General features: G+C 36.4%; 1 protein-coding gene across 1 annotated transcript in view; it reads right to left on the bottom strand.

Annotated features, from left to right (window-relative positions):
• Positions 1 to 6,810: 6,810 nt before the first annotated feature.
• GFPT1 (glutamine--fructose-6-phosphate transaminase 1) overlaps positions 6,811 to 26,231 on the bottom strand; it is a 65,809-nt gene continuing 46,388 nt past the window's right edge. The window contains 9 exon segments of the mRNA XM_043988057.1: positions 6,811 to 8,593; positions 9,800 to 9,961; positions 12,238 to 12,405; positions 15,069 to 15,196; positions 15,481 to 15,501; positions 15,504 to 15,578; positions 15,581 to 15,593; positions 22,823 to 22,980; positions 23,476 to 23,596. Of these exon segments, the coding sequence (XP_043843992.1) occupies positions 8,531 to 8,593; positions 9,800 to 9,961; positions 12,238 to 12,405; positions 15,069 to 15,196; positions 15,481 to 15,501; positions 15,504 to 15,578; positions 15,581 to 15,593; positions 22,823 to 22,980; positions 23,476 to 23,596 (909 nt within the window). The 3' untranslated portion in view covers positions 6,811 to 8,530.

The raw sequence follows: 26,231 nt of genomic DNA, 5'->3' as shown, positions 1-26,231 counted from the left end.
CAAGGGAATGTTCATCATTGAGGAATGGTGGAAGAAGCTGTGTCTATGATTGTGGTGGAATGGTCTTGTGCTACAGGAAATGACAAACAGGATGATCCCAGAAAAAACCTGGGAAGACTAATGAACATCGATGTATAGTGAAGTGAGCAGAGCTGGAGGACATTGTGAAAAGGACAGCAGTATTGTTCAATGAGCAATAGTAGATGACTTAACTACTCTCAACAGTGTAACAATCCAAGACAATCCCAAGGAACTAATGAGGAAGCTTACTACCCACCCCCATAGAAAAGAACTGACAAAAAGAACACTTGTGAAAAAAAAAAGAAAAAACTGGGGCATCTAGGTGGCACAATGGATAGAGTACCAGCCCTGGAGTCAGGAGGACCTGAGTTCAAATCCGGCCTCAGACACTTGACACATACTAGCTGTGTGACCCTGGGCAAGTCACTTAACCCCAACTGCCTCACCAATAAAAAAAAAAAAAGAAAAGAAAAGAAAAGAAAAAGAACACTTGTGGATTGTACATATATAACCTGATTGCAATCTTGTGGAGAGGGGAGGAAAGGGAGGGAGAAAAATTTGGAACTCTAAATCTTATGAAAATGAATGTTGAAAACTACCCTTACATGTAACTAGAAAAAAATAAATGTTTGTTACTAAAAAATAAAAATAAAAAAAAATAAATAAACCTTATGCATGTTGAAAACCACCCTTATATGTAACTGAAAAAATAAAATAAATGTTGCATGCAAAAAAAAAAAGTAAACTAGTTTAGGCATGCTTATAAAACTTGTCCACAGGAAAATAGACTAACTCATAAATTTGTGGAAACCTAGAGTCTCAGTTTTCTACCTCTTTTCCCTTCAACCACCTCAGATTCATTTGAATCACTACCTTTTCCATTACCTTTTCCATTATCAGGGTAGTTCTAATTTCTAGAACCGAGTAAAAACCTGAGTAAAGATTAATGTAAATATAGGATTTTCTACTGAGACAAAAGATTGTCTTTTTTAAAAATAGTACCAGTGGCAGCTAGGTGGCGCAGTGGATTGAGCACCAGCCCTGGAGTCAGGAGGACCCTAAGTTCAAATCCAACCTCATTGACCCTGAGCAAGTCACTTAATAGCCTCACCAAAAAAAAAAAAAAAATAGTACTACATTAGCTGTACTATCAAAATGATTGCACCGTCGTATCAAAATTAAGTGAAACTTTTTTTATAGGACTTTCACCTAAAATTATTTTAAATTCATGATGAGGACATTGCTATTGTTTTGAGTGTTATAACATGCACAAATTCATAGCTTTTGACAATTGCCCAATCCAATTTTTAAAATGCCTGCTCATTTGGTGTGAATGTTCATTTCATCATAAATTCCACCCTACTTTTAAAAACTATGACTATATTTTAATTAATAAAGCCTTTTCTTAAAATCTTTTTTCCCTCTTTTTAGCTTTTTTCTTTGAAGCTTTGATTGTAGATGTTTTCAAATTGTTTTCTTCTGAGTTTGTGTCTTGAACTTCCCTGTCACCTAACTTCTTATGATCAGTTTCCTTTTTTATCGTTTATTCATTTTTTCCAGCCTCTTTCTCAACTTTGAGCATTATGTTGGAGTTGGCTTTGCTCACCTCTAGAGAAAATGACTGGCCTTGAACTTTGCTTTTACAGCTTGATCTGGAGTTTATAGGTTTTTGGTGGCTTCTAGAATGGGGTTTGATGCAGACTGCTATGGTCACTGCCCTCTTGATCTGTGCCCTGGTCCTTACACAGGTACTCCCTCATTCGCTTACTTGTAACTACAACCTAGAATGGAGCAACAGAGCTGCCAAATGGCCCCTGAGCTTATGCCTGGTGCTAATACAAGGGTTCCCTGGAATCTCTTCCTGACCAAGGTTTCAGTCAGTCAGTTTAACCCTTTACTGTCTCTGGCACTGCTGATGCCACATAGCTCATTGCCACTTCCCTTGCTCCACTTCTATCTATACTGCACTTCTGGCCAGCTCCCACCCACACTGTCCACATTCACAATTCTGTTTAGTAATTTCTGTGGTCACTTTGGAGATGTTTTGAGAGAAATTTATCAGTTGTGATCTTTCACTCTGCTATCTTGACTTCACCTGAGAATAAATCCTTTTCATAATGCAACTCTAAAACATCTCTCCTCTCTTGTTTAACCAAAAAAAAATTCCAAGTACTTGAATATTATTCAAATAAGCTTACAAGGACAACCACATGTATACAGAGCTCATTAATGAGGTCCCTCCTTATCAACTTATATTGTGCCTTGCACCAACTGATTTCAACTTTTCTACTATGAACCTCACTTTGTAAATATTAAAGTACTATATAAATGTGTCTTATTAACATATACCTTAGTGTTCACCAATTAAATCAATTAAATTCTCAGTAAATAAAAACTATAGTGATTAGGGACAATTCACCTTCTCTGGGGCTTTATAGAAGTTCAAGAACAAATTTTTTTTCCAAATTTCTATTTTGTCATCTGACTTCCAAGTGAACCTAATATGAATTGTGTATCTTATTCCATAAATAATGACTTTGTTATAACTTATCCAGACTCCTTAGTAAAATTAAGAATCGAAGACATGCTACAAGTCCACACATTGTGAAATCATTTATCAAAATATCAGTCCACCAAAAGGTTTTAAAAAACAAATTGTATGTAAAGCTTTTAATGAAATTACATATATTTATGACTGGGAAGGAGCCCTGAACCTAATCAATATGGGTTTCTCCAAATCCAATGCATAAAAGAACTATCTATTTTTCTATTCACATCAACTCTTTCCCCAGATGCCAATGTCATTAACAAAGGCTGAAATTTCTTGGTTTTATTGAAGACCATCAGAACTGCTAATAATCTCAACATTTAGACCAATCCCTGGTAACACAAAGACAAACCAGTTTCAACTCTGGTAAAAGTTGAAATTCCTAAATTTCCTAGTTTTTCAACCATAAACATTAATAAAAGAGCAACAAGTATTCCAGAGGAGAAAACTGAATTTCCTTAATTTCCTGAATAGTTCACTTTAACAAGCTAAACTGGACAAAACACTGAAAAAAAGAGAATTACCAAACCACATAAGAGATATTCTTCCCCTTCCCAATACTAATTTAAAATCTATTCCAACATAATCAATCAACAAGCATTGTACTAAGGCTGGGAATACAAATGCAGAAGTAATTGTTAATAAACTTACTTTCAAACCATGAAGTCACTGAACTCAAAGAGTGTGAGATCTACTATGCTCAATTCATTTAACTAAATTAGGTGTAAAAATGTATGTTATACAGACCTCATGTCATATATTCATTCCCCTGTCTTTATATTCTTACTGCCTTAGTTCAGGCTTTCATTATCTCCCTACGGACTCCAGTGTCAAGTCCTCTTTCAAATTTCTTCTTAAATACAGCTGCCAAAGTTATCTTCCTAATGTACAGTCTGATCACATTTCTTCCATGACCAAAAAAAAGCCTCTTCTGAGTCTCCTCACTGCTACAAAATTAGCTATAAACTCTGCAGCCTAGCCTCCACAATCTAGCTCCAATTTACCCCCAGCCAAATCTTATTCCATACAACTCCCTTAATACTATTCCTTTTTCCAGTCAAATCAAAACTTCCTCTATTCCTAATTTCATCCTGCCCTCTTTCACTTCACAACCCTCTAAATATAATCCCTCAATAGTTACCTTTGCCTGCAAATGATGTTCCCAACTTCACGTTTTCCCTTCCAGCCTGAATCTCTCAAGTTGGAGTCTAATTTGTAGAGTCTTAGAAAGCAAAGCCTCCTGTCATCTTCGGAACTGAGCTTGCAGTCCGGTGAGAGGGCTGAATGGCTGCCAAGGGGAAAGTGCAGGGTTGTCTGTGGGACCAAGGGAGGAGTTCAGCTGTCCCATCCCAGCAAAGAACCAGGAAGAAACTTGAGCAGCGGGAGGCCCAGGTTGGGGAGGGGAACAGGCTCATCAAAGCTAAGAACCACAGCACACAAAGTTCTCCTGGCTGGTTAATTAGCAAGTTGGCTTGAGGTTATCTTCAGGACCAGAGAAAAGGGCAGGAGTAAGAAAATACCTGCCCTCCCTCAAACCGAAACATCTGGGACCCTCTAAATCCTGAGAAAGTGTAATTTGGAAATAGGGCACCACTGTAAGAGGGAGTTAAAAGTAAAAGAATGGGGCAGCTAGGTGGCGCAGTGAATAGGAGCACCGGCCCGGAAGTCAGGAGTACCTGAGTTCAAATCCAGCCTCAGACGCTTAACCCTTACTAGCTGTGTGACCCTGGGCAACTCACTTAACCCCCAATTGCCTCACTTAAAAAAAAAAAAAAGTAAAGGATGGCAAGATGAGCAAGCAAAGAAAGTTGAGAACTATAGAAAGTTTCTTCAGCAGCAAGGAAGATCGAGGTACACCCTCAGAGAGGACAACAACCCAGGGCCACTACATCCAAAGTTTCCAAGAAAAATATGAATTGGTCTCAGGCCATGGAAGTGCTTAAAAGGGACTTTGAAGAGAAGTAGGAAAATAGAAGGAAGATTTAGAGAGGTGGAGGAAAGAATGGAAAGAGAAATGAGAGAAATGATGCAGGAGAATGAGAAAAAGTCACAGCTTGAAAAGCCAATGGAAAAGGAGATACAAAAGCTCTCTGAAGAAAATTATTGCCTAAGAATTAGGATGAACAAATGGAAGCTAGTGACTTTATGAGAAACCAAGACACAATTAAGCAAATCCAAATGAATAAAAAAATAGAGGGCAATATGAACTATCTCCCATGCAAAAACAGTTGAGCTAGAAAATAGATGCAGGAAAGATAATTTGAAAATCACTGGACTACCTGAAAACCATGACCAAAATAAGAGTTTAGACAGCATCTTCCAAGAGATTGTCAGGGAAAATTGCCCTGATATTCTAGAAACAGAAGCTAAAATAGAAGTGGAAAGAATCTACTGATCACCTCCTGAAAGAGATCCCAAAAGGAAAACCTCCAGGAATATTATAGCCAAATTCCAAAACTCCCAGGTCAAGGAGAAAATATGCAGCAGCTAGAAAAAAGGAAATCAAATACTGTGGGCTCAATAAGGATTTAAAACGAGATCTAGCAGCATCTACATTAAAGGACCAATGGAATATGATATTCCAGAAGGCAAAGGAACAAGGTATTACAAACAAGAATCACCTACCCAGCAAAAGAGATTATAATCTTTCAGAGGAAAAAAATGGGACTTCAGGCAATTGTGATGAAAAGACCTGAACTGAATAGGAAATTTGACTTTCAAATACAAAATCCTAGAGAAGCATAAAAAGGTAAATAGGAAAAAACAAATCATGAGGGATATTAAAAGATTAAACAGTTATATTTCTACATGGGAAGATAATACTTTGAAACTCATCAGAACTTTCTGCAGTAATTAGGGTAGTTTAAAGGAATAATACACTTAGAGGACACAGATCTGAACTGAATATGAAGGGATGGTATCTGGTAAACCATTTATTTTTTGTTTATTCTTGTTCTTTGTGGGGAAAGCAGGGTGGGGTGTCTTATGTCTGGGGCCAAATTTGGGCTCAGGGCCTCCTGGGGTCCAGGGCTGGTGCTTTGTCCACTGTGGCCACCTAGCATAACCCATGACGACATCTTTAAAATAGGGTTGAGGGATAGGAAGAATAGACTGGGGAGGGGGACGGGGGAAGGGGAGAGGTGGACTGGGGAGAGGTAGCTCACATGAAAGAAACAAGAAAAAAGCTTATGAGGGGAAGGGAAGAGGGGGAAGGAGTGGGGAAATGAGTGAACCTTCTATCATCGGAAATGGCTCAAAGAGGGAATAACATACATACTCAAGTTGGGTATAGTAATGTTTTTTTTTTCCCTGAGGAAAAGTGGGAGGGGAAGGAGATGGGGGGATGGGGGGAAGAGAGGGGAAGGGAACAATAAAAAGCAAAATACTTTCAAGAAAGGTAAATATGTTCTGCATAAACAGCACATGTATGACTTATATTGAACTGCAGATTTCACAGGGAGAGTTGAGGAGGAAGGGAAAGAAGAAAAATTTAGAACACAGAATTGGCTCAAAGACTTTAACCTCATCAGAGTGGGCTCAAGGAGGGAATAACATACACACCCAATTGGGAGGAGTAATTTGTTTAACCTACAGGAAAGTATGAGGGGAAGAGGGATAAGGAGGGAAGGGTTGAAAGAGGGGAAGGCGGAGCAGGGGAGAGGGCAGTCAGAAGCAAAACACCTTGCAGGACAAATAGAGTAAAAGAAGAAAGAATATAGAGTAAATATCATGGGAAGGGGAATAGGATGGAGGGAAATGATGATGGACTACAATGGCAAAACATATGGTACCTATTCTGCTGGGCTAGTGTGAAGAAAATTGTCAAGTTTACAGGTTACTATATAAAGTATGATGAGCAGGATGCTATCAGAAAAACCTGGAAAGACCTACATGAACTGAAGCAGAGAGAAATGTACTGCATACAAAATAACAGCAATAGTGTAAGATGATCTGCTGGGAAGCATGGGTTATTTTCAGCAAGGCAATGATCAATACAACTCTGAAGGACTTGTGAAAATTGCAAATCCATCTACAGAGAAAGAACTGATGGTATCTGAAAACAGATTGAAACACATTTTTTTTGACAATTCCTTAATCTGAAGTTTTGTTTTTATCTGTTTTCTCTCACAATCTAGCTAATGTGGAAATGTTTTACCATGACTACCCTGTATAACTTATATTGAATTGCTTGAGTTTTTGGAGTGTGAGGGCAGGAAGGGAGGGAGGAAGAGAAGTAGGAACACAAAGTTTTAAAACAATTGATGTCAAAATTTGTTTTTACATGTAATTTGGAAAATAAAATTCTAAACATAAAAAAATTTTTAAATTAAAAAAAAAAAGAAAGCAAAGCCTCTAAGGTGCAGAAAAAAGTGCCAACCTACATAGGCAGAATAAGCATCCTTTTTTTTTGGGGGGGGGGGGGAGGTTGAAACCAATGAATTCACTAGTTCAGCCTTTAGCCCTATTCAATTTCCACCCACCCCACTAGATTTTAAGTTCCCTTGAACAAGGGCTTTCATTTTTTAAACTGTGACCCCCCAACATTTAATACAAGGTCTTTCTGGTGCAAAATAAATGCTAAAAATGTTTGGTGAAATTGAAATGAATTTTTCAGCAGTTTCCATTTCTGGCATTGAAGCAGTTGAAGACACTGTAAAATTATCTATATCTCCTTCATTATAAATTTATCTCCTGGGAAACAGATACAGAAAACACAAAGTCCAAGAAATAATGAATATGAGGCAATGTAAACAAATTCTTTACATATGTAAACATAAATGTGTACAGCTTTGTTGAGTCAAGCCTCCTCAAGTGTACTTCCAGATGATGTCAAATCATAATTAAAGGAACCACAGTCCCTCTTTACCCATGAGCTGACAAACTGGCACCAAGGAACTATAAGAGTTTGATATAACTAAGCACTCAAGTGTAGCTGTTATTGCATGAGACTCTTCAAAGGGCTAGCAAAAGATGTTAGTATTGGTGGAAGTTTCATGCTCTTGTGGTTAAGAGGCTCCAAATTAGACACACCAGTATTGATAAGGTTTGAAAGCATTTTATAGCATCCCTAGTCTGTGTTTTCAAGAGCAAGTTAAATAAGTAATTCAATTGCCATGAATACAAGACATTAGTACCACAAAAATTTAAAACAGCTCTATTTAGTCGGATAGACAAAGGAAGAACATCCTCAGTATGTTTGTATTGAATTTCAATGAAAATACCACTGTATTCTAGATTTTCTATAGGTTAACCAACAAAAGCAGCTGAGATTTTAGAGCTGCACTATGAAAAGTTCTACAAGTTATTTGAATTATTCAAATGTGTTCTGTTTGAGTTAGAAAAACTGATGTCCTAATAAATAATTTCCTCCTAAATTCTCTTACTACCTATAGATTTACAATAGGCAACATTTTTGGGAAGTTAAAGGGTTAAATACTAATAAAAATTTATAGTCAACAAAAATTTCCAGTTTGCAAGTTTTAGAAATTAAAACAAAACAAGTTTCAAAAATACATCAAAGCTATGCATCTTTATATCTCATTTAAGGAAAGTCTGAATGTAGTTTCCAGGTATTGGCACATATCAACACTGGCTTTGGATAATTCAATAAAATGCACTATATCATTTGTCTGACTGAATAAAGCATGGCACAGGAAAAACTTACTACTTATAAAATAAAACCCCTCTATCATAGGCCCAAAACTTAAACCATAACAATCTTTAAAGAAAAATGGTAGTTTAAGACCTCTTCCTGACAGAGATTTCATTATTCAAAACCAACAAAAAATACATGTTGGAAAAATATAAAATAATTTTCACCAAAAAAAACCCCCACTAATTAAGTGGAAAAACTAATAATAGTTGATAAATCTAGATTTAATGAAATAAGGCTAGAAGGGGATGATTTTTAAAATCAAGTTATTTGATACAAAAAAGTTTCTTGCACTGTTCTCTTCTCCACTATTTCAGATATACCTTTATTTCCACAGTAACAGATCTGGCCAGATTTCTTGGGAAATCAACCTATAGAGAAAGAAGGTAAAATAAAACAAAAATTACAAGTTATTTTTTAAAGGTTATTTTTTTCATTTTTTAACAATACCCTCAAAAATCTTTCAGTAAAGGTCCTAGAAACTGCCTCTATTTCTATACCACGTGTTCCTTACATTAAAATAAAATTTATATTTATTCATTAGAAATTATACAAACTCTTACAGACAATCAGAAATATATAATTTTATCCTAAATCCCACATGCCCAATCAAGGCAAGATAAATTGAAATATTTCTTTCTGGTTTGGGTTTTTTTTGGGGTTTTTTTGCGGGGCAATGAGGGTTAAGTGACTTGCCCAGGGTCATACAGCTAGTAAGTGTCAAGTGTCTGAGGCTGGATTTGAACTCAGGTCCTCCTGAATCCAGGGCCAGTGTTTTATCACTGCGCCACCTAGCTGCCCAAGATAAATTGAAATATTAACATAATTACTGTGAGGGGCAGCTAGGTGATGTCAGTGGATAAAGCACTGGCCCTGGATTCAGGAGGACCTGAGTTTAAATCTTGCTACATACCATGTTTCACAGCTAGCAGAACCAGTACTATTAGAATATTGCCAGTAAAAAAGATGGGCTGCCTTGGGTTCTGGGAGAAACTATGAGTCATTAAAAGAACTCGCGATTTCCTGATTATATTTTTTCTTGATAAAATATAGAGAATATACAGATTGATGGCAATCATTTCCTCCTGTACTGTGTCCACTGCAAGCTCCAACTGGAATGGATCTCATCCCATTTAGAGTAAGTTCTAAGACCCAAGTTAAAGTCTACAAGTTGGTCTAAAAACCGAGTGATTCTTTGAATCCTCTACCCTCTTTTCCTGCCATTCTGTCACCATCACTGCAAGTGGAAGAAGACAACATAGGACCAAAAGCTATTTGTATTTTTTCTTTGTTTCAAGAGTTGCTATGGGTAAAGAATTCATCACTAGTTACAGCCTCCTAATGATGGGAAAACAAGTAAAATATCAATCCATAAATGCTTTTGCTATATGAAAAGCTTATGAAAATTTATTACGAAGACCTGATTCAGTTCCACCTCTGAAAGAAACTGGCTGCGTGTGGTCTTGGGCAAGACACTGACCCTCTCAGTACCCTGGAGGTCCAATCTAAAATTTAAAAAGCAATCAAGCAAACAAGAAACAAAACATACAAACAATCTGTAGTGATTGACCACTCACATCATATCCTCTCAGAACAGCAAGGTGGAAAGCCAGTAGTTGCAAAGGAATAACACTGAGAATGCCTTGCAGGCAGTCCACTGAATGGGGAACCTTGATTGTCCTCTTAGTGTTCTTGATGGTCTCGGTGTCTTCTTTGTCACATATAACTACAGGTCGTCCCTTAAAAAAAAAGATTTAACCAAAAAGATATCAACCGTAACACTGGAAAAAAAAGACCAGGAAAACAGATTCATCTAACTAGCAATTTGTTGTTATTGTTGTTGGTTTGGTCATTCAGTTTTTTCCAACTCTTTGTGACTGTATGAACCATGCTGTCCATAGGGTTTTCTTGGCAAAGACACTGAAGTGGTTTGTCATTTCCTTCTCCAAAGGATTAAGGCAAACAGAGATTGAGTGATTTGTCCAGGATCACATAACTGCGGCCATATTTGAATTCAGGTCTTCTTGATTCCAGGCCCAGGCTATCCAGAGTCATCTAGCTGTCCAACTAGTGATTAGCTGTGGCCAATGATTTTTTACATTATTTCATAGTAGTATATTTGGTTAAATATATTCTTTCAAATATAAGTAAATCCTAAAATAAAATCTCTCTAAAAGTAAAAATATACATATATACACATATCTTCATATGTATACACACATACATATACATATGTATGTGTGTGTGTATGTGTGTGTGTGTGTGTGTGTGTGTGTGTGTGTGTGTGTGTGTAAAGCGGCCATGCAAAGAAAAATAAATTACACAAAATTAAGTATTAAAAAAACTGTGCTATGTGGGACAAACTGCCTCTTGACATCTCCATCTTTGGTATATTCAAAAAAGGATTGTTTTACCGGTTCTATCTTCCCTCAGATGGCAATGCCTCTCCCTCTGATTTTCAGCCATCTCTTGCTGTACCATAGCATCCTCCCCACCATCCCCAACTAAGGCTTGACAGGCACCTTAGAACTAAGAACAAATGCAAACTTCCTCCCCTTTGCCATCTTAGGCCAGGATTCAGGCTCTCTGAGGACTAACTCTAGGCAAGAGTGGCAAGTATTAACTGAAAAGAAAGTTCTCCATCACTACACAGTTTTGTAGGCAGGGAGTATTTGGCCTACAGAATTTCAGCAGACTCTTCATAGCCAAGCTAGCCAAGAATGCTAACAAAGACAGACTATTCTCAGGTTTCTTCTTCCCTTCTTCAACCCTTTTTTCTTATTTTATTGACAGAGCATCCCCACATTCAGTTGAAAAGCATGGAAATTCTCCATAAGAATGAACACCTTTGCCTCCCCTTCCATTTGTGACTTATTCCCACAAAGCCACCTCTGCTATTCTAAATAAGGATCTCAAGAACACCAGCTTCCATACAAAATATAAACTCTTTTAAAAAGGGGAAAGTGGAAGAAAGAAGTAGCTTCTAGGACTGTGCAATTATACATTACCAATGAGGTTTTTATACAAACCAGATATAAGGGGAAAGTGAAGCCTATATTTAGACCAATGTGGTATCTCTGAGTACTTACACAGAATAGCAACTGATCCAAATAAATAACTTTATTTATTTCTTAAGGAAAATAAAAGTCAAATAGATTAGCCATGTACACTCCCCTAATAATACTTACTGAAGTCTAAGCTAGTAGTTTTCTTCCATAATAAAGTACAACTGAAAAATTAATGTAAGGACATTAAAATCTTCTACTAAAGTCCTCCTCCAAGGGTTTGTTTGTTTGTTTTTTAGGGTTTTTTTTGCAGGGCAATGAGGGTTAAGTGACTTGCCCAGGGTCACACAGCTAGTAAGTGTCAAGTGTCTGAGGTCAAATTTGAACTCAGGTCCTCCTGAATCCAGGGCCAGTGCTTTATCCACGGTGCCACCTAGCTGCCCCCCAAAGGGCAGCTTCACAATGTAAAGATAACTGGTTTTTTAAAAGTTATGGGGGCAGCTAGATGGCGCAGTGGATAAAGCACCAGCCCTGGATTCAGGAGAATCTGAGTTCAAATCCGGGCCTTAGACACTTGACACGAGCTGTGTGACCCTGGGCAAGTCACTTAACCCCAATCGCCCCTCTCTCTCTCTCTCTCTCTCTCTCTCTCTCTCTCTCTCTCTCTCTCTCACTCACACACACACACACACCACACACACACACACACAAGTTATGCCAGCAAGCCTACCCTAAAAAGGTCTTGAATAAAGCACAGCAAGAGAAGACAAACTTAGTTAAATTTAGAGAAGTTATTCATAAGAGTGACACAAAATAATGTTTTTTTCTTACTTTGGTGATTCAAACTATCTATTAAGGCAAGGATATTGAGGTGATCAACATTGGTAAAAGTCCACACACAAAGAACAAATCACACATCACTAAATTCTAATAAGGTTTTATTATACAAAACCTTATATCTCCAAAGTGAATTTTAAAAAACCAATGCAGTGCAATAGCATCCAACTTACCTGTCGAGCAACAACTTGTTGTAGAGCATTCTGGCACTTAGCATATGTATTGTCTCTCATGATGATCATGATGACAGGCATTAATTTATCTACCAAAGCCAAAGGGCCATGCTTTAATTCACCAGCTAAGATACCTTCTGAATGCATATAAGTGATTTCTTTGATTTTCTAATGGAAAAGAAACAGATACATTAATCCCTTCATTCAGTTTTTCCTCTCTCCATTTCTAAATAAAAAGAAATCTCATAGCATCAACTGATTAATAGATGCCTCATCCTGGTGTGGAGGTGACCTTAAGCTTTCAAAGGCTATCACCTTTGAAACAGGTACTTGAACTCTGGTGAATCATACAAATTTTAAAATGTTTCAAGTACAGGCCCAACTCCTGTTGTCAGAGAGAACAATATGTGCTAAGGTCCAGAGAGTTTCATAAGCAGAAAGATGGCTAACAGACCTAAATACTGGGGATACAAAGTAAGGCAATTAATAGTCTCTGCTCTCAAGGAGCTCAGTAGATAACATGCAAACAACTATGTAGAAACAAAATATATACAAGACAAATTGGAGTTAAACTCAGTGGGCAAGGGTACTAAGATTAATGAAACTAGAAGACTTCTTGGAAAAGGTGAGAGTACTTAAAACTTGAAAGAAGCTAAGGGGGTCAGGAAGTAGAGGTAAGGAAGGAGAGTAGTAGGCACAGGGGGATAATCAGTGAAAATTAGTTGAGTGATGAAGTGTCTTATATGAAGTACAGCACAAGAAATTCCACTACCTCAAACAAATACTATTTACTACTTACTACGTATCTATTACTCCACATTTTCCAAGACCATAAAAGTCTTAAGAATGTTCCTATTAATTTTTAAACTTGGATAACTTAGGTTGTAGGCATGATAGAAATATCCAGAAATTGTATTCAAAATAAAATTCATTCATGTCCAAGACAAAGTAATTACATAATTGTACGCAACATGCAATTTCAAATCAAATATAGGCTACCCTTAAGAGATTGACATACCCCCCAAAGATTAATTTTAACATAATAAAAATGGGGTGGGGAGGTTTGCAGGCTTAAAAATCACCATTGATTGAGGCAGCTAGGTGGTTCAGTGGATAGAGCACTGGCCCTGGAGTCGGGAGTACCTGAGTTCAAATCCGGCCTCAGACACTTAACATGTACTAGCTGTGTGACCCTGGGCAAGTCACTTAACCCCAATTGCCTCACTAAAAAAAAAATAATAATAATAATAATAAATCACTTTGATTATAAGTTCAAATATTACACCTGTCAGCCTGGGGCCAGGGGAGGGGGGAGGCAGTACAACACGTTTGAACTAACATGAAATTTTTATTCCAGAGCTTATATGGATGAGTAATTATGTCCTAATGATGTGGAAAACCACGCATAGCCTCTGACCTTGTTATCTCAACATACAAGGTAATCTCTGCTTTCTGGACCTTGTTTGTCTCCGACAAGCTCTGCCCTTGAGGTATCCCAGCTGCAACAACAGGCCTCCTCTGTACTGACATCATCCTTATGTATCTTGCTTTCCTATAAAGATGACTAACCCACTAGGTGCCACTATGCATCCTTTGTTTGGTGACTACTGACCTCATCCCTATTTGATACTCCTATATGCATCTTGCTGACTATGCACTATACCACGCCTACTCTTTCTGTATATAACCAAGTGGGCTACAAGACTCGGGGCCAACTGTTGGAAGTCTGACCCCCCTCTTTGGGCCTGCGCATAATAAACTCTCTCTCTCTCCACCTCGAGTACCTGGCCGAGTATTTTCTGTGTCATCATGCCATAACACTAAAAGAAATGAAGTCTATATCAGCAGCAAGAATACAATTCAGCACTCATAAAAATTAGTCCTTATTTCTTTGACTATAGCCTCAATTACTGAAGTTTAAAGTTTTAAAAATTTTTAACAGAGTTTGAAAAACATCCTGTTAGGGCAGCTAGGTGGCGCAGTGGATAAAGCACTGGCCTGGATTCAGGAGGACCTGAGTTCAAATCCAGCCTCAGATACCTGACACTTACTAGCTGTGTGACCCTGGGCAAGTCACTTAACCCCAACTGCCTCACCAAAAAAAAGAAAAGAAAAGAAAAGAAGAGAAGAGAAGAGAAGAGAAGAGAAGAGAAGAGAAGAGAAGAGAAGAGAAGAGAAGAGAAGAGAAGAGAAGAGAAGAGAAGAGAAGAGAAGAGAAGAGAAGAGAAGAGAAGAGAAAAGAAAAGAAAAGAAAAGAAAAGAAAAAGAAAGAAAGAAAGAAAGAAAAACATCCTGTTTTGCTTTGTACTTATTGTTATATAAATTTATAACTTTCCTCTACTTGCTTCATTTTTTATCTTCCCAATTGGATTTTAAATTTTGGGGGCTCACAATGAAACAATGAGGTATAGTGGAAAGTATATCTAAAAGTCAAAGTTCAAATCTGTCTTATCTTCACTGGCTAGTTGTGCTTCCCTTTCTTCCTTTGTAAATGGGAGTTATTACTTCTACCTAAACCTGACTCAAAGCAAAGTGCTCTGCAAATCATAAGATGACATAAAAGTGAATTATTTTCATGTCTTCTACTTCCACTTAGTATATTTTAAAGAACAAAGTATATTATGTGCAAGTTCACATTTTGCTCTTTTTAAAAAGCTCAATCTTATGACAATATATTCTTCTTCAAAATATACTTCTGCATTAAACACTTATGTACTTCCTTGAGAGAAACCAAGATATGTATAAGCACTGTGACAAGTTTTCAAATTCTCTGGTTCCAGATTAATATTCATTATTAAACTGACTTCAAAATAAGTAAGAAGACTACTTACTAGGGCTCCTTCCAGGCACGTAGCATAGTGATATCCACGTCCCATAATCAATACTGATTTCTGGTGATAAAGTTCTATGGCCAGTTTCTGAATTTCATCATCCATGCTCAGCACTTCCTTTATCAAATCTATTAAAGAAAGAAAAAAACATCAGATCTAAGAAAAAGGTAACACAGCTGCACAAGTATATTCACAATGAGATTAGAAAGTCACTTAAAAATATCAGGTCTTATTCATTGAATTATTGGGTTTGGCTTGGAGAAGGAGGGATTTCTTTTACTGTACAGCAAAGTTTTATGGACTTTTCTATAAGTTAACTATCCAATGTTTAAAAGAACTTCTCAGAAACAAATTACACTTCACCTGTACTTAACATTCTAGAAAACAATATGGAAGATGAAAATATACCTACCAGGCAACCCCTTCAAACCAGCACTATTTCTTTGCGTCTTTCTTGCATTGAAATTCTATCATCACACATCATAAGGGCAAACATCACCAAAGATACAATTGGCTTGTATAAGCCTAAAATAAAAGAAAATGAGAACATTATTTGCTATCGCATTTTAACAATTTGGAAAAGGTTAATTTTTTTAAGGTAGGGAAAAAAATACCTATTCAACCTGACATAAGATCGTCCATGGCTCAGTAATAGTGGGGTAGTAAACTAAGAAATGAAAAGGAGTTTGGTTGCTATTCCCTATTCAAGATGTTTGCAAATCATTTACCTGTCTGTATTTTAATTTCTCTACTAAAGTAGAAATGCTTTGACAATATTATATTTGTATGCATGTTATATATACTTCATCTTTCTTGAGTCCTACCTTCCAGTATATTCCCTCTAGTCCTGAATATCTTGTAGCTTAAAAGACTAGCCTACTAACATCAAAACATGGTGTTTTTTTTTCTTAAACATATTTAAGAAAAAAAACCAAGCTAATTTCATAACCTTCCCCAATAAAGTATTACTCAGTTTCTCCACTAAAATAACAGTATTCCTTGCTTTCACAATTAGTCATGTTTACAACATTCACTAAAAACTAATTTTGTCAATATATTATGAATTGTTTAAAAAAGAAAAGGGGCTGAGTAGTACAGTGGGGCCTGGTGTCATAAAGACCCAAGTTCAAATCTGCCTCATACACTAGCCATGTGACCCTGGACAATTAAGCCACTTAATGTCTGTGTAGCACAATCTCTTCATTTATAAAATGGGGGTGACAATAGCACCGGTCTCCCAAGGTTGTTATTGGGATCAAATGAGAGAATAGCTATAAAAGTACTTGGCACAGTGGTTGGCACAGAGCAAGCACTGTATAAATGTTAGTTATTATTATCATTCTAAGTGCTTAATAAAAGTTTGCCATTCATTCATTTCTTGATCCTCCACCAAAAAGAAAAACGTGATTTCCAGTTTGTGGAATTCTATAAAAGACCCCTTCCTGACCCACAGCGGTATTCCACCACTTCCATTTATGAGCAGCTCCTAATGCAAGGCACTACACCATAGTTTAGGGATATAAAGAGAATTTCAGACACATTACTTGCCTTCTAAGAGCTGACAACCTAGCAGAAACTTTGGGAGACCATGAGTAGAGCAGAAAAAGCACGAGATATAAAGTAAGGAGATGTCTGGGTTTAAATTCTGCCTTTTAACATTTGCCAGCTGCAGGACCAGAAAGAAGCCATTCAGTTTCCTCATGTATGTGAGTTTACACCATCTGTAACCTAACTGGTAGGGCATAGTGAGACTTAAATGAAATAATATATTGTTGTTTTTGTTCAGTCAATTCAATCATGTCAGACTCTTCCTGACTTGATTTAGGATTTTCTTGGCAAAGATACTGGAGTGGTTTACCTTTTCCTTCTCCAGCTCATCCAACAGATGAAGAAACTGTGGCAAACAGAGTTAAGGACTTGCCCAGGTCACACAGTTAGAAAGGGTCTAAAGCTATATTTGAACTCAGGTCTTCCTGACTCCAGGCCCAGTGCTGTATCGACTGTGCCACCTAGCCTCCCAAAATAACGTATGCAAAATGCTTTAACCTTTAAACACTATTATTAACTATTAGGAGAGATAAGACAAATTAGAATAAGATAACTGCAAAACAAGTTTTCAAAGTTTCAAAACTCTCAAAATAAGAGATTCAAGAAGGAAAAGTTCTCTCCCGGCTAAGGAGATATGACAGGGTCTTCAAGGACTGGAAAAATATTAAGACAAATAGAGGGCTTCTAATCCAAACATGGGACATAGCATTTTATCAAAAGCCTAGGAAAACGCAGGACAAGATTATGACTCAATGAATGTAGTTCTAAATAGAAAGTCAAAAAACTAGTCAACTTGTGGAAAGTACTGATATCAAGCTAAAGAATTTGCCACTTTGTTGAAGGAGACACTTTTTGAACAAAACATATGCTTCAATTCAACAGTTCCATATCTGGGTACTTTTCCCCTTACTATATTTTTCAGTTAAAGCCACCTTTATCAGACCAGTAGAACTCTGGAAAGCTATATTCTTCTATGTATTCATCAGATGTAATCAATAGCTGGCTAAAATCCCACCATCCTTATATCTTAACTCTTGATCCCAAAAGAAAAGTCATTTTTTTTCTTTGACATAATAACCATTTGTTCACTTTTCATCATCTCTTTCTTCTAAAGACCCACCCTTCAACTGGAAATCATAAAGCACTCAGCATAGTATCTGGCACACAGTAGGCATTAAATAAATTTTCTTAAATGAATAAAAGTACCACCTGTTCCCACAAGGTGTTTGTTTTCTACTCTAGGACTTATGATCCCTTTCCAGGGAGACTGTCCAGGATTCTCTGGTATAAGCATTCAGGCGGTAGGTTAGATAAAGCTGTCAATGTTCTATCATAGAGAGATAATATTACAAGATAAGTGGTAAAATTCTTGTATGTTGAGACCTGTATTATCTTCATTCTCATTCTATGGAATATGAAAATGCTCTCTTCTGCCTCAGAAGATCCAAATCTACTAAGGAAAAAGTCTCATACACATATAAAGATTCAGACTTGCTTGTCCTTTGTATGGGCAAATCCTGTAAGTACAACGTCAGGAGAACTAAGTTCAGAAAAAGCAAAGGCTATTAAGAAAAACTAAGCAGGGCAGCTAGGGGTGCAGTGGATAGAGCAATGGCCCTGGATTCAGACGGACTGTGTTCAATCTGGCCTCAGACACTTAACCCTAGCTGTGTGACCCTGGGCAAGTCACTTAACCCCAAATGCCCCACAACAAGAAAAGAAAAACTAAGCTATGTTGGGAAAAGAAGTGAATTAAAAAAGGGGAGGAAACTGTTTTAAGTGACTAGGATGATATAACTGATGTAAAGTGAAGGTAAGAGATGCTTAATATTATTTTGCTTCTGTTTTCTCTAACAAGGTGAATGACCTTTACATTAGAAAGGAAAGTACAAATATGCCTCATAGGAAACTGATACCCAGGAAAGTAAGGAGACAGTAAAGAGAACTACTAACTGCTCTTGATGAGTTCAAAACTATCTTTTGTTAAACTTTAATGACAGTGTCCTTATGGTCCTCTCTGAATCTAAATTACATTTCTGACATTCAATATCGCTCATCATCCACTACCAAATATATTGCTTGGTTTATTTACCCTGAGTGACAAGGCAAGATTTATAACTAAGATCATGAATCCCTAGTTAATATGCCACAATCCACCAAAAACACTGAGCTTAATACTAAATATAGCAATAGATTCTTCTATTGTTCTTATTTGCTTACTATGTTAAACCTAATGGTACTGCTAATTTTTCTCACCACTCCCTACCCTCCATCAAGAAAACCTATTCACCCATTTCCATGATCTTATAAATGTATACACATTTACATAATTTATTTTATTCATCTGTAATGTCTTTAGCTATATAACCTTCCTTTCCTTTAAAGCGCCTCAATGTGGAAATGCTCAGAATATCACTACTGTTTTAGATAACAGAATTGATAGCTGAACAAGGAACAAAATTTGAATTATAAAATTCTTGCTTTAATAAAAATTCCTTAAACAGTAAAAGGTCTCAAAACATATTCTCTATCCAGCCCACTAAAATTAGGACCAACATATCTCTGAGCCTTAGCTTTCTCCATTTATAAACAGAGGGAGTTAAACCAGACAATCACCATGGTCCATTTCGCTTTTCTAAGTCCAATCAAAATAAAGACTTAAGTACCTTAGTATAAGGAATAGAGATCAGTTTGGATAGAATAAGTATGATCAAGCACTGAATGCACTGACAAAGGAGAGTGGCCTAGGGGCATATAGGATAACTAGGTCACAAGGATCTAGATTGGGTAAAAAAAAAAAAAAAAAAAAAGAAAAAAAATGGTTTTTGGATTTACAAGGAGAGGTGGCTAAGGTTAGCAATACAAAGGGAGAGTCTGAAGTCGCCATTTGAGGCATAGGAAGTAATCTCACTCACTCCTTCCTGATACCAGAGTTTGAGAGATGAGAGAAAATACAAGAAAGAGTATAGAGAACATGAAGAAAGTACCAGTACTAGACTAGAACAGGACAAACCAGGGAGGGTGCAGGATCATCCAGGTATGGCCTTGTCTCTGAGTAGCAAAGCAGAACCCATCAGATCAATTTGGAATAAAATGCACAGTGCAGATCACTAATATCCTTATATGAATAATAAAAGATTGCAAAACATTATTGTTTTTTTAACGACACCTAGTCTAGGAATTTATATTCCAGAATGATAAAACAAAAAATCAATGTAAAGGCAATAAAAACATGTGGTGGATCACTATTAAACATGTTGTAAATGCAATCAATGACCAAAAGAGTAGGAAAAAGAACTAGAAAGAAGTACAAAATTTGGATTCTGAGGATGTTTATTCAAATCCAATTTTGCTATTTACCACTTGTGTTGGACAAGGAAAAACCTCACAAGGCTTCAGTTATCTCATTTATAAAATAAGGTTGATATACTAAAAGACACTTGAAGACATTTAAAAGACATTTTAGCTTTAAATGCTATGACCCAGACAGGTGACTCAAGTTTCTCAAGCCCATGAATAAAATATGACTCTACAGACAAAATTATCCACTGTTTGATGAATAGTGGTATTTCCATGCAACATTGGTTTTAATTATAAATGCATGGTGAACTTAGTAACTTTATCTCACATTATTCCATTCTAATCAGAGCCTGAATTACAAATCATCTCATTAATTAACAATGTATGACAGGGGACCAATTGTTGCATTTTATTGGCAACTTGCAGTTCAGAAAGAATTTTATGAAACAGCAACTCTACTATAGTGCCACTGTATCAATCTGTATGAGCTTACTCGTTTTATGATTAGGCAGATGGGGCATAGTGGATAGAGCACCGGGCCTAGAGTCAGGAAGACAAGTTCAAACTAGGCCTCACGTACTTATTTAGTAGCTGTCTTACCCTAGACAGCTTAAGCTCTGTTTGCCTCCGTTTCCTCATCTATAAAATGAAAGCACCTACCTCAGAGTTATTTTGAGGATCAAATGAGATATTTATAAAGGACTTAGCACAGTGCCTGGCACATGAGGCACTTAAGAAATGTCTGCTCCCAACAGCTAGAAAGAAACAATTCAAGTACTGTGAAGCCACAGTCAATATAACACAAGATCTAGCAGCTTCTACTACAGAGGGAATGGAATATGATATTCCGGAGGTCAAAGGAACTGGGATTACAACCAAGAATCACCTACCCAGCAAAACTGAGTATAATCTTTCAGAAGAAAAAATGGGACTTCAATGAAAAAAGAGGACTTTCAGGCATTTGTGATGAAAAGACCTGAACTGAATAGAAAATTTGATTTTCAAATACAAGACGCTAAAGAAGCATAAAAAGGTAAACAGGAAAAATAAATCATGAGGGATGTTAAAAGGTAAATCGGTTTACATTCCTACACGGGAAGATGATACTTCTAACTCATAAGAACTTTCTCAGTATTAGGGCAGCTGAAAGGAATATACTTAAGACAGAAATTTATGTGTACCTTATCTGTCTGCTCCCACACACATAATTAAATTAGAAAATTTTTTACTGTATGGTCTATGCTGTTTTTTCATAGTTTTGTTCTCAATGCACAAAATACTATGTGGTAGGTATGGGCATTATTCTCTGAAATGGGCACTAACCAATATTTTCAGTATATATTTCTATACATCAACATTCAATACCACTGACAAAACCTTCTTCCTATATACTCTTTCCTACTATGACATTGATCTCTCTTGATTCTCTTACTTATCTAGTCAGTTTCTTCTATCTCCTTTGCTCCATCCATTTTTTGCTCACTAGACATAGATAATCCAAGGATCTACCTTGGCCCCTCCTCTTGTCTCTCAAAACTTCTTTGGTGATCTCTCTACTACAACAAATTCATCTGTATGTATGTGTATGTATGTGTGTATATACACATGTATGTGTACACATATATACACGTGTACAGAAACACATATACATACTATCTATATGCATACACATATAATTTAGCAGCAAAATCTCTCACAATCTCTAGTCCTATTTCTCACACTGCCTACTGTACATCTCCACCTTCATATGCTACTAGCACTTCAAAGTCAATATGTCCAAAATGTCATTTATCATTTGTCCCCTCTAAACCCACTCTTCTTCTAAACGTGTTCATTTCTGTCAATGGTAGAATCATCATTTCAGTCACCTAGGGTCCAAATCTCCCATTCATCTTTGCCTCTTCCCTCTCCTCCACTATTTAATATCCAATTAACTGCCAAATCCTGTTAATTCTAATTTTGCAACAAATTTCCCATCCATCTCCTCTTAACTCATAAGGCCATCATCACTCTAGTTCACTACTAATTTGGAATATTGTAATAGCCTCCTAATTGGTTTCACCATCTATAGTCTCTCCCCCAACCAATTCATCCTTCATATAGCTGCAAAAACAATCTTCTTAAAACACAGGTCTAACCATGTAATTTCCCAACTGTAAAACCTCCAGAAGTCCTCTACTGCAACTAAAATACAAAGTTTTTGCTCTGACATTTATGGCCCTCCAAAATCTAGCTCCATCTACATGACTAGTCTTAATTACTATTACCTTTCCCCCTATCTTAGGTACTCTTAAGTTCCATTTCAACAGGACTATTAGTAGCTCCCTGAATTCCATATGCCGTCTCCCATATCTCTGCACATTTGTACAGATAGTGCCCCTGTGCCTACACGTATACTCCCCTCCTCAAATGCACTGTCAGAATCCTCTTTTTTTTTCAAGGTTCAGTTCAGTTGCCATCTCTTGTTCTGGCTTCCCTCACCCACTGCACCTGAAAACATTTTATCCTTCTAATATTCCTAGAGCATTTTGTCTGGGTCTCCCTTTTGCCCTCATCTTATATATCATTATATATTATATATTATGCTTCTGTGGATGTGTCTTATCTCTTCCTTGATCCCTAGATGAATGCAAGCTCCTTCAGGATAGGGATTATTTTGTTTTTGTTATCTCCAAGACATAGAACAATACAAACAATATCTACTAAACTGAATTTAAAAAATTAAATTAAAAACCTGTAATCTTATACTTGTCCCTAAGTACTGCCTCTAAGACTACAAAACAATTATTATTATGCCATTATATATGTTCCCCAAATATTATTTGTTAATCACACATTAAACTTTTAAGAAACCACAATTTGTTCCTAAAATATTTTGATCATATGAGAAAGTCAATTCAATTTACCTTTGTGCTGGCCACACCAATCTCTGGACCCGCATTAATATGAACTCCACAATCTGTCTCTCGTGATATGGAACTGCCAACAGTATTTGTAATTCCTACTGTTAAGGCTCCTCTCTCTTTACAGTACCTAAGACCCATTAATGTATCTGCTGTCTCTCCTGTTTTTAAAAAGAAGTGTAAGAAACATATGCTTATATATTATTTTTGTGATATTAAATAATGATAATTCACATCTACAAAGTGAATAAAACTCCAAAAAAATTTTTATGCATTTATTTTTAAGTGAGTTTTAAGTAAACTTGAATTATTATTATTCATTCTAAAATAAATTATTCCCATGGGGTAAATAATATATTACTATAAATCATATAATATTTTCATTTTTTTCCTTCTGAATCATCTTAAATTTAGCTCCTTCTTGATGCTACGTCCTTCTAGCATATCATTTTTTTAAAACCAATCAGGTATTATACAAAATAGTATATACACTAGTCATGTCATTAGAAATAACCTTTATAGCTTTCACTATCTTCCACCACCCAAATATGCTAAAATCATTAAGAGTGACACTAAGATACCATTTAATGTATTCCAATGTGTATCAAATACAATTCAATCATAAAAATTCCCATTATAATTCTAAAAGAATGTACCTGACTGACTGATGAAAAAGCAAACATCATCTCGAAAAACAGGAGTATTCCTATCCAGAAAGTCACTGGCAAGTTCCACCATAACAGGTAATTCTGTCAACTCCTCAAGTACTTGACGAGTCTGTAAGAGAGATATCAAACAGTCATACAGCCTTCAATGTTTTAAATATCTGTCTTTTCACTTAAAGACTTTGAAATTTATCAATATATCAATCTTGTCTTCACTCCTTAAGACCCAAACCCTACACCACTCCATCTCAGTGGATAACCTTGCTTCCTGGTTTATTGATGACAGATTTAAAACTGAGAGAAAATCTCTTACTTCCTCTCCCCTAATTCTCTCAATGCTCTATGCCATCCTTTCCTCTTTTCTCCAGTCCCAGAGTGAGAAGGCCCTCCTTACCTCTGTGACCTTGCTCTCCATTAAATGTCTATTCTTAATCATGTTTCCCCGACCTTGATTGCTTGACTTTTGCCTATAAAAATGGTCAAAGTTCTGAATATCCTTAAAAACAATTTCTTTAATTGTGCCACGTTCTCAAATGATCATGCCATTTCTCTGCTATCCACACCAAACTTTTCAAAAGTATAATCTGTATTCTCGAAATTTCCATTTCCTTACTCCTCATTCCCCTGCAATGCGGATTCTACTACTCTAATGAAATTGTTCTTTCCCAAATCATTAATGATCTTATTGCCAAATAAAGGGAATCTTTTTAGTCTTCATGTTCCTTAATATTTTTTCTTCTTCAGTTTTTATCATCTTTCATTCATCAAACAGTTATTGAGTACTATGTACAAAGAAGGCAGCAAGATAAAACGTTTGAGTTTCTGTTTTTTGGATTTGGGTCAGGGGAGATGGCAGGGCTAAACCTGTGATTCTCTCTGGTATAGGTAGTCATCACCAAACTTTTGAAATCATGTTCCTCTATCAGCAAAAATATTTAGAGCAAACACACTCCCACTGTGTGTACATTTATTTGTGAATTTTATATTAAAACAGTGTGTGTGTGTGTGTGTGTGTGTGTGTGTATAAATAAAAAATAAAATAGACTAAAAGTAGAAAACTTTTAATGAAATTTTAATTTCATCAATGATACCAAAAAATCTTTCCACTCACTAAAAACTGTGAGCATTATTTTGATTTTCATTTTGGGGGGGGGGTTAGAAAATTATATCTCCAAATTATGTTTCTTTAGGTGTGAAAGTACAAGAATTTTTATAGGTAATACATTTATGCTGTTTCCCCACAACAAAAACTTAGTTTCTAAACATTTTACTAATCATGTCATATTGTCATTAGCAAATATTTTAAGCCACAACATACATATGAATGAGGATTATTATTAATGAGCAATATCACTATTTTACATTATCATAATTTTATATTTCAAATAATTTGCTTTATAGTTTTGAAAAATTTTTCCCCCAACATCTTGTCTGACCTTGTCTGATCACTGTTTTTCCTTTTTAATATGACTAAGGAAGAGATCATACTATTATTAGTATCAATTCAGTTATATTCTTGCTCCCTTCTGTTCCCTAACTACTAGTGTTATCTTCAATCTAAAGGTCTTTTGCAAGAATCTTTTAAAGCTTCTTGTCAATTTTGTGGGGATTTGTTATATTACAGCCAGATAATGTAATCTATAAATCTATCAAATACCTTCTATGAAAAAATATGGTCCTGATAACTAAGCCAGATGTCACATAGCACACACATAAACTACAAGATGCCAAAATACACTGAAAGCAAACAAACAAATCAGGTTTCCACTTCCTGTAAACCCCTCCTAGCTGCAGGACACTCACTCTATCCTTAGGCTACCACATGTAGCATATGTGATGTGTTCCTCTTCTACACAGAGGATTCTAGTGTCAATCAATAGACTAAATATTAGGGAAAGAAGACAGTAGGCCTGTTATTTCATTGGTATAGTGAACTCCCACTGATGGAAATCCAGGTCAGCACCTTCCTGTTCCTAACGGACCACAAGGATTAACATTACTCCTCTATAAAACAACTTCATTATCCTACAATTAAAAAATAAAAATTCCTTATCCTGGCATCAAGACTCTCCATAATCTGGGGCAGCTAGGTGGCGCAGTGGATAAAGCACTGGCCCTGGATTCAGGAGTACCTGAGTTCAAATCTGGCCTCAGACACTTGACACTTACTAGCTGTGTGACCCTGGGCAAGTCACTTAACCCTCATTGCGCCACCAAAAAAAAAAAAAAAAAGACTCTCCATAATCTAACATTTAGAAAAGAAAGCCAGGTCATCTTCATCATACTCTTATCACATTTATCAATGTTGTTTTCTTACTTACAAAAAAGCTATTCGTGTGCAAAATATATAAAGCGAATTAAAATTTCCCCATACCCCTCCAGCATTATCACAAAGTTTTGCATCGAATATTTTGCTGCTCTCTTGAAGTAAACAGTTATAGGATGTTTATATAAGCAGTGTATAACATAAGAACTTCTCAATTAGGCATAAATCAATAAATAAACAAACAAACAAACACAGAACTTTCCTTCTGGGAAAACTACCATGAAGTTTTTAAATATTATTTCATCTAAAAAATGATCCTCTGATCTTTCCTACTTTTGACATGCATCAGTATGCTATTTTCTTTTTTTTTCTTTTTTTTTTTTGCGGGGCAATGGGGGTTAAGTGACCTGCCCAGGGTCACACAGCTAGTATGTGTCAAGTATGAGGCCGGATTTGAACTCAGGTCCTCCTGAATCCAGGG

The sequence above is a fragment of the Dromiciops gliroides genome, chromosome 2, assembly GCF_019393635.1.
Source record: "Dromiciops gliroides isolate mDroGli1 chromosome 2, mDroGli1.pri, whole genome shotgun sequence".
Taxonomy (NCBI): Eukaryota; Metazoa; Chordata; class Mammalia; order Microbiotheria; family Microbiotheriidae; genus Dromiciops; species Dromiciops gliroides.
Note: the sequence above shows the minus strand (reverse complement) of the source record. Positions and strands in the feature narration are given on the sequence as shown.